This window comes from Terrapene carolina, unplaced genomic scaffold, assembly GCF_002925995.2.
Source record: "Terrapene carolina triunguis isolate 2854851 unplaced genomic scaffold, T_m_triunguis-2.0 Scaffold42, whole genome shotgun sequence".
Lineage (NCBI taxonomy): Eukaryota > Metazoa > Chordata > Testudines > Emydidae > Terrapene > Terrapene triunguis.
In genome coordinates this window covers 32,151,367-32,160,498 of record NW_020664393.1, presented here as the reverse complement: position 1 = coordinate 32,160,498, position 9,132 = coordinate 32,151,367, and the positions used below count along the sequence as shown (strand labels likewise).

The window sequence follows — 9,132 nt, the reverse complement described above, 5'->3', positions numbered from 1 at the left end:
GAAATAAGACCTTCATTTTCAGAGTTTCAGAGCACACAGTTTTCCTTGAGTTCGATCTGAATGGGGAACTTGACACCTCTGAAATTCAAACAGGCCCTAATTGAATTGCCCAAAGTTGGATAAGTAGGCATTAGAATCTGGAATTAAACCAAGATTCTTGATTGTTAAACCAATGGCTAATCCATTAGGCCTCAGGGCCTTCAAGACAATATGCTTAACTGTTCTGTCTCACTTTCCCAATGTATACAATTTAAATAATATTTTGTGCTTATATAATGCTTTTTAAATACAAGGTATATATATCTGAGAGAACTGCAAGGTGGGTAAGTATAATTATGTCCATTTAAAAAAAAGGAAAACTGATGTACATACAGAAGATAAGGGGCTTTCCTAAAGTCAGTCAAAAAATTCTATTGATGTGCTTTAGTGCATTTTTAAGGTCACAGCAAGCCAGTGTCAGAAACAGGGTTGGAAACACTCAGGTGTCCTGAGTCCTAGGTCTTAATAATCAGACCATGTTTTCACTGGGCACTTTGAGGGAGCTTGCAGATATGATATGCAGATTTGGCAAGTCCCAAATCCGTCCAGTCTTATTTTATAGCAGTAGGGTGGAAGGAGAGGGAAACTGAATACCAAATTCTCCCACCCTTGTGCCTTTGGGGTCCCATTCTTTCATTGGTAGTGGTGATGCGCACACAACCTATTGCAGCCCCTGCAATTGGGAGGCATAGGGGTGGCATGGAAGGAGTGACAAAGGTGAAGATGGGAGGAGAAGAAGGGAGCACATTAACTACCAAGTCATGGCATATGATGATTTTCTTGACACTACTTTTAAAAGACAGGAGGCATGAAACTCTCAGCTTTTATTTAAAAACGCTTCTAGCCCTCATAATTGTGAAAAAAGCTTGAAGACCTTAGTAACTAGACCACAAACAATCTGTTTGTTTTTCTAAAGCCTCATGATTTTTAAGCCAATCTCCTGGTGTTTGGGGTCTAACCAAGACTGTGTCCCCTGTAAACGTCTAAGGTGATACCAGACTAGTACTGCTCGGGAATCGGACGCTTTGGAATAGACCCGTCAGGGAGACCCACCTCCCCTTGGAGTTAACAAGACGTGTGGAGAGAGCACGAGGCTCCCCGCCCTCCCTCAGCTCCATTAGCCCCGCCCCTCGCCGCTGCGGCTGTCGCTGCAGGTGGCTGGCACTAGGCACAGTCAGCGGAAGAGGCTCGTGCCAGGCCCCGCCCCAGCCGTCACTGAGGTGCGCCCGGATCTCGTTTAGGCGTTTACCTGTGGGCGGATGGATACGTGAGATGGTTTACACCCCACCCCTAATTTAAACACACTAGAGGATCTTTTTGATCTCAGTTAAATCGCAGATGTTGCAAGCGTCTCGGGAATCCCACCAGGCAATCTCGTGGTGAAAGAGGCCCCTGGACTATAGTGTTCCAGGCTGGGGACTATTTTCTTATGTTGTGCTGGACGCGTTACTGGGAAAGGAGGGCTTGAATGCGGATGTAGCTGCAAGTAGTTCCGGTTGAGGAAGTCTGTCCGCAGCCGCTGCCGGTGCCTGGTTGCGTGAGTGTCGGAGCGGAGCGCAGCCGGTCCCTGCTGTGCGAGCCGCCGCCATGTCGACCCGCTCGTGCCGGGAGAAGGCGCAGAAGCAGAACGAGCAGCACCAGGCCATCCTGGCCAAGCTGCTGCGGGAGGAGGACAACAAGTACTGCGCCGACTGCGAGGCCAAGGGTACGGCCGGGCGGGGAGGGGCTGAGGGTGTTGGCAGTGCCCGGGCGGGGTCGCGGGCTCCGGGGTGATGTGGCCCCGGGACCCCTGCGCGGGCTCCGCGGGCGGGGAAGGCGGTCGGTGGAGCGAGGGTCCGGGTGGGAGTGGGCCGGCGTGGTTCCCTGCGGGGGAGGGAGGTCGGGCCGGGCCGGGGGCCCCGGGCAGAAGGCAGCTGGGCCGGCGGCCGGTAGAACTGATCGCCCCCTAGGGCAGCTGACTTGTTGGGAAGCGTGTATGGGGCGGGTCTCGTTATCGGCCACTTCCCAGGGCCCGAAGGAGAGTCCGGGATGGCGAGCGGGCTTTGCTCTGGGAGGGCCGAGTGGCCGGGCTGGCCGAAGTGCCGGGTGTAGGGTGAGGTCGGTGCTAGGTGGTTACCCGTGCTGTGTGCCGCAATCCTGTGAACGCTGCAAACACTCCCGGGGTTCCTGGTTTGCGGGAGAGCCGGCCAGTATCTGCCCGTGCTAATGACTGAGTTGAAGTTCTTGGGGGGTATGGGCCTACGAGTACACTGGGCCCAAATTGCTTCTTGTAAATAAGCTACAGTGAGGAAAACAGATGGGATTTGTATCAGAGGGGTAGCCGTGTTAGTCTGAATCTGTAAAAAGCAACAGAGGGTCCTGTGGCACCTTTGAGACTAACAGAAGTATTGAGAGCATAAGCTTTCGTGGGTAAGAACCTCACTTCTTCAGATGCAAGACGTGGGATTTGAACATTTACGGCAAAAAACAGTTGGGAGGTTGATGCAAATCGGTCATCCTTTCATTTAATTGTAAACTAATTTCTGTTTCCCCATCCACGTGGGATGTAGTTTGATTATTCCAAAATCAGGAGAACGTCCCCAATCTCTGTCCTAGACCTTTCTTGAAGTTTCACTGTTGCCCTTGCTTTTTAATGGACAGAAGTGAATCCTGTTTCAGTGGGCTGGTAGTTGGTCAGTGCACAGCATCAGTAAGCTACCTCTTTAACATCCGGTACAGACACTGTATTACTTCAGGTGAATGTTGCAACACTAGACTAAGGTGATATATTTTTAAAAAAGTAATAGCTTAATTGCCTAAATGCTGTAAATACTGAATATTTAAGGTCTAATGTGCGTAAGACTCATCTTCATTAACAACATATTTTGCAGTATTGGTTTGAATGATGTGATGAGTGAAATGTAAGGATTATTAGACCATGGTCAGACTTAAAACAGGGAAATTATTTTGTCAAAAAGTGACAGACTGCGTACTTTGCTTATTTTAAAAAATGTAAAAATATTTATATAGTAGGTAATATAATAGGCATGCAATAATATATTAATGCATACAATACACTTTTAGTCATTACCTTGTTTGAACAAGTGAGATAGTGGTCCTTTGTATTAGCTGAATAATCAACTGCTCCATTGTGACAGCCATAACTATGTTGGTCAGGACCGGGGCCTGACCTGGGCACCTCCAAAGATGAAGCATGAGACTTTACAGTTTGAGCTAGAGGACTAATTTCGATAGCCAGGAGCTCTATCAGATTTATATCATTTATGGATTAGCCATGAGGTGGGGAGAAATACTTGTCTAGAAAAGTTTAAATAATGCAGAGTTTGGTGTGTGCTAAGTATCACATTAAACTGCACAGCACATAGCACAAAGAAGCCCCAGTCTTGACAGGAAATAGCTTTTATGGAAACATAGAGCTAGTGATAGAAAAGACCTAAGTCATCTAGTTCTCCTTTCCAATGCATGATTGTTCCCTATTGCATACACCTCTACCCCGATATAACACGAATTCGGATATAATGCTGTAAAGCAGCGCTCTGGGGGGGCGGGGCTGTGCACTCCGGCGGATCAAAGCAAGTTCGATATAACGCGGTAAGAGTTTTTGGCTCCCAAGGACAGCGTTCTGTCGGGGTAGAGGTGTACTTGCTAGTGTTCTGTCAGTAATGTTACCTCTTTTCAGCAAGCTATGACCATTTTCTGGCTATTGTTCTCTCCCCCTCCCCCCCCCCCCCCCCCCCCCCCCATTTCCAATACATTTTTTTCTGGCCTCAGGCCTTTGATCAGTCCCTCATAAAGCCACATGGGTAGCTTTTTGTTTCTTACGTTTTTTTCAGAAGAATTGCGGTATGTTTGTGACATTCTGCACGCCATATTTACCATGGTGATGTAATTATGATATGTTTTGTACAAAGTATGCCTTGCAAGGTATAATTCTAAAAGTCTTGATCAGCTAAATGTTAATATCTCATTGGATAGTACGTGCTGTCTTTGTATGTGAAGTTAAGTTTTGCTATGTACGTGTTACTGGAAAATGATGTAAAGACCCTCAACTAGCCTTTCAGGTACAAGAGTGAAGAAGCTAGACAGTGCTAATGGACCAAAGAAGAGCTTATCCTCTCCTGGGGACTCCTCAGACAGCCTATGGATAATGGCTGCTATGACCCAGCAAGGCATGCAAGGGCATGTGACCAGATCACATGATACTGAATGCCATTTTTGGTACCTGTACTTTTCCACAAACTGGGCTGGGAACTTGGCTTGGAACAAAGGGGTTCCCGCCATATGGAAAAACTATATAAGGGGGATGTGACCTCATGACTAGGACTCGCTCCCCTACAAGACAACACTTGGAAACACTGGAGAAACAAAGACTAAACTAGGGAAGGGGGGTCCCTGCGGGAAAGAAGAGAGCCCGACCTGTGTAAAGAGCCTAAAACCTGCTTGTATCATCAGTCAGAGTGAGATATTGCTGTTTCAAATACTATCCAGTTTGTATGAGACTTAGATTGCAATTTTGTTTGTTTGCTAGGTAATCTACTTTGATCTGTTTGCTATCACTTAAAATCTTCCTTTCTGTAGTTAATAAACTTGTTTTGTGTTTTATCTTAACCAGTGTTATTGAGTTAAGTGTTAGGGAATCTTAGCTCTGTTAACAAAGGCTTGTGCATATCTCCCCTACATCGAGGGGGAAAGCAGACTATTTAATGAGCTTGCACCGTACAGACCCCTGTGCAGTGCAAGATGGTATAATTCTGGGTATATACTCCAGTAGCAGTGGAAGGCTGCGGAGCTGGGAAATTGTCTGGTACCTTTATTGTTGGTCCATGAGTGGCTTAGGTAAAGCACTCTGGTGACTTGGTTGGGTGTGTGGCACCACCTGCTGTTGTGTTGCGTGATAACAGGCCTGGGAAGGCTGGCTAGGTCTCATCATCAGAATAGTGTGAGAGAGATCAACCCCGCTGAATTGTTAGTGGGCACAGAGGTTCAAACAGATCCCAGACTGCACTTTGGGGGTACAACCATCTCCATGTTGTGCTTGTTAGTATTCACTGTCTCCTTCACACTTGTGGATTTTAATGCTTAGCACCTAAATGACTCTTACATTTTCTAAACTCTGTGTAAATTAATTTGTCTGATAACCACCATAATGCAGATTTCTTAGCGCTCCAGAACTTGATTACTTGAAATCTTATACCTTTGTACTTTGACTTGGTCTTCATCAAGCACTGCTCTTTCTAATCTCTGCTGAGTTCCTCTTCTTCGATAATCATCTTGTCTCTTTCAGTTACCTGTCATACCACCACCATGCCCTTTCACTTAGTCTCAGTCCATGGAGGGACTGGGGGGAGGGATAGCTCAGTGGTTTGAGCATTGGCCTGTTAAACCCAGGGTTGAGTTCAATCCTTGAGGGGGCCATTTAGGGAACTGGGGTAAAAATCTGTCTGGGGATTGGTCCTGCCTTGAGCAGGGGGTTGGACTAGATGACCTCCTGAGGTCCCTTCCAACCCTGATATTCTATGACTTCTCATCTGCTCTCGGTTCTCTTCTCTTCCATTAATAGGGCTTGTGATTCTGTCTTTGCTTTGCTCTCTTCCCCTCCCCCCCCAAACTCTTTGGTGCCTATTTTCCATTGCAAGGTCCATGCCGCCAAACTGCAGCCCTGATGCACCCTTAATATCTGTTTCCTTCTCTCCTGCTTTTGCAGTGCACAGTATGTCTCACAGAAATCCCATGACCATGCTGACGTTCTCCACCACAAATTTATTCTCTCCTGTTTCAGTTCTGCCATCTTCCTAGTTAAATAGCTCTGGGTCTCAAGTTAAATGAATCCCATACTTGCAATCCTGGTACCGCATCACCACCTTGGGCTCACTTGACCTCTCTCTCTGTGCACAGAAGCTTGCAGATTTCTTCCAAGAGAAAACTGACACAATACAAGATGATCTTCTCCCTCGGCTTGGCTTGCCTTCTCTTCCCTTCCCTCCTACAACTTTCTTCTCCTTGTCACAGATGCAGAACTTTCTAATGTACTCGCTTCCTCTAATCCTTCCCCTAGCCCCTATGACACCATCCCAGTGGAACCCTGTTTATCTGATCTAATTGGGCTAGATGGGATAATCAGGAGAATTGGCAAAGAGCTTTCTATCCCTTATTTCAAGATGGGGGTAGGGTGGCTTCAGCCCTGGGTGGCTGGTGGTTTGGGTTAATGTGGAGAGCTGGATAATGGAGGCTCAGATAAACGGGGTTCTACTGTATAGCAGTAAAATGCATTCAACTGATACCTATCTATATTGTGGCTAGGGAAATTAAAGTTCAGCATTCAATTTCAATGGCAGAAAAATGTAGATTTTTGTTGTGTTTTTTTTTCAGAGAATTTAGTTTTTTTAATAAGGGGGGGGGAATTATCAGCAAGGATCCTAGTTATCATTGGTGTACAACATCTGTCTCTTAGAGTCTTTAATATAAAGAGAGAAAATCTAGCATTTCCTCCTGAAGTAACTCAGCTCGTTATGAATTCCAGTGGAGGAGGTTCAGGAACCATCCCACAAACTTAGATTGTGAAATATCAACCAGTTTATTTGGCAGAAGTATCCTCCCTTTGAATGAGGCTGTTACAGATCCAGCAAAAGTAATTAGGCAGTCCCCGGCTGCAGCAGCTTCCATCTCTTTCAAGGTGGACAAGACATACCAGGTTCTGTCAAGGGGACTGAATTTTTATACGTATCCAGTGCCATCGTCATTAGTAGTGACAGCAGTTAATGAGAAGTCTCATCAACAAAATAAGATTACACCAAAAGAACATGAAATGATGAGACTGGATTTAGTTAGCTGTAAGTCTTATTCATTTGCAGTGTACAATGGGAAATTATCAGGCTCTCATGGCCAGATATGTTTGTTTTGATCTATAAAAGAAATTCAAGCATTCATGGACACTAGGGCTGTCAGGTGATTAAAAAAATTAATTCCGATTAAACAGCAATAGAATACCATTTTTGGATGTTTACTACATTTTCAAATATATTCATTTCAATTACAACACAGAATACAAAGTGTACAGATCAGGGTAGACTTTGCACATTCACTACACCAGTGGTTCTCAAAGCCAGTCTGCTGCTTGTTGAGGGAAAGCCCCTACCGGGCCGGGCCGGTTTGTTTACCTGCCGCGTCCGCAGGTTTGGCCGATGGCGGCTCCCACTGGCCGCGGTTCGCCACTCCAGGCCAAAGGGGGCTGCGGGAAGGGCGGCCAGCACATACCTCAGCCTGCGCCACTTCCTGCAGCCCCCATTGGCCTGAAGTGGGAGCCGCGGCCAGTGGGAGCCGCGATCGGCCGAACCTGCGGACGCGGCAGGTAAACAAACCGGCCCGGCAGGGGCTTTCCCTGAACAAGCAGCGGACCGGCTTTGAGAACCACTGCACTACACTACGAGCATGCCCCAGCTGTGATCTGACTGGAACTTCTGCTATAGGTAGTGAAGGTAGTTTAGAGTACATGGTATATGCAGTTTTCGGCTTTTCAGCTGAATCTGCAAAGCATGTTGGTGAGTTTGTGATTGGAGCTGGAACTAGGGTGACCAGACAGCAATGAAAAATCGGGATAGGGGATGGGGGGTAATAGGAGCCTATATAAGAAAAAAGCCCCAAATATTGGGACATCTGGTCACCCTAGCTGTAACTCAAGTCTACCATACACTCTATATAGGACCCACTAACTATTAATTAAATGGGAACAACTTTTAATGCCTTTTGAGCTTGGTTAGAGTAAAACTGGTGACATACAGGTGAAAAGCTTATTAGCAATGCCCTGATGCATCCAGTTCTCCAATATGGCATTCACCATAGAGTTCTGAAAGAACTCAAATGTGAAGTTCCGGAACTATTAACTAAGGTTTGTAACCTGTCCTTTAAATCGGCTTCTGTACCCAATGACTGGAAGTTAGCTAATGTAACGCCAGTATTTAAAAAGGGCTCTAGAGGTGATCCCGGCAATTACAGACTGGTAAGTCTAACGTTGGTGCCGGGCAAATTAGTCGAAACAATAGTTAAGAATAAAATTGTCAGACACGTAGAAAAACATAAACTGTTGAGCAATAGTCAACATGGTTTCTGTAAAGGGAAATCGTGTCTTACTAATCTATTAGAGTTCTTTGAAGGGGTCAACAAACGTGGACAAGGGGGATCCAGTGGACATAGTGTACTTAGATTTTTCAGAAAGTCTTTGACAAGGTCCTTCACCAAAGGCTCTTACGTAAATTAAGTTGTCATGGGATAAAAGGGAAGGTCCTTTCATGGATTGAGAACTGGTTAAAAGACCGGGAACAAAGGGTAGGAATTAATGGTAAATTCTCAGAATGGAGAGGGGTAACTAGTGGTGTTCCCCAAGGGTCAGTGCTCGGACCAATCCTATTCAACCTATTTATAAATGATCTGGAGAAAGGGGTAAACAGTGAGGTGGCAAAGTTTGCAGATGATACTAAACTGCTCAAGATAGTTAAGACCAAAGCAGACTGTGAAGAACTTCAAAAAGATCTCACAAAACTAAGTGGGCAACAAAATTGCAAATGAAATTTAATGTGGATAAATGTAAAGTAATGCACATTGGAAAAAATAACCCCAACTATACATACAATATGATGGGGGCTAATTTAGCTACAACAAGTCAGGAAAAAGATCTTGGAGTCATCGTGGATAGTTCTCTGAAGATGTCCGCGCAGTGTGCAGAGGCGGTCAAAAAAGCAAACAGGATGTTAGGGATCATTAAAAAGGGGATAGAGAATAAGACTGAGAATATATTATTGCCCTTATATAAATCGATGGTACGCCCACATCTTTAATACTGCGTACAGATGTGGTCTCCTCATCCAAAAAAACATATACTGGCACTAGAAAAGGTTCAGAAAAGGGCAACTAAAATGATTAGGGGTTTGGAACGGGTCCTATATGAGGAGAGATTAAAGAGGCTAGTAAAAAGCAACAGAGGGTCCTGTGGCACCTTTAAGACTAACAGAAGTATTGGGAGCATAAGCTTTCGTGGGTAAGAACCTCACTTCTTCAGATGCAAGTAATGGAAATCTCCAGAGGCAGGTATAAATCAGT

At 45.5% G+C, this 9,132-nt stretch overlaps 1 protein-coding gene across 2 annotated transcripts in view; it reads left to right on the top strand.

Moving 5' to 3' along the window:
• Positions 1 to 1,269: 1,269 nt before the first annotated feature.
• Positions 1,270 to 9,132, top strand: part of SMAP1 (small ArfGAP 1) — a 230,453-nt gene continuing 222,590 nt past the window's right edge. For both annotated transcript variants that reach the window (XM_024193778.3, XM_024193768.3), the window contains exon 1: positions 1,270 to 1,744. In XM_024193778.3, the coding sequence (XP_024049546.1) occupies positions 1,627 to 1,744 (118 nt within the window). In that variant the 5' untranslated portion in view covers positions 1,270 to 1,626. The remainder of the gene's footprint in view (positions 1,745 to 9,132) is intronic.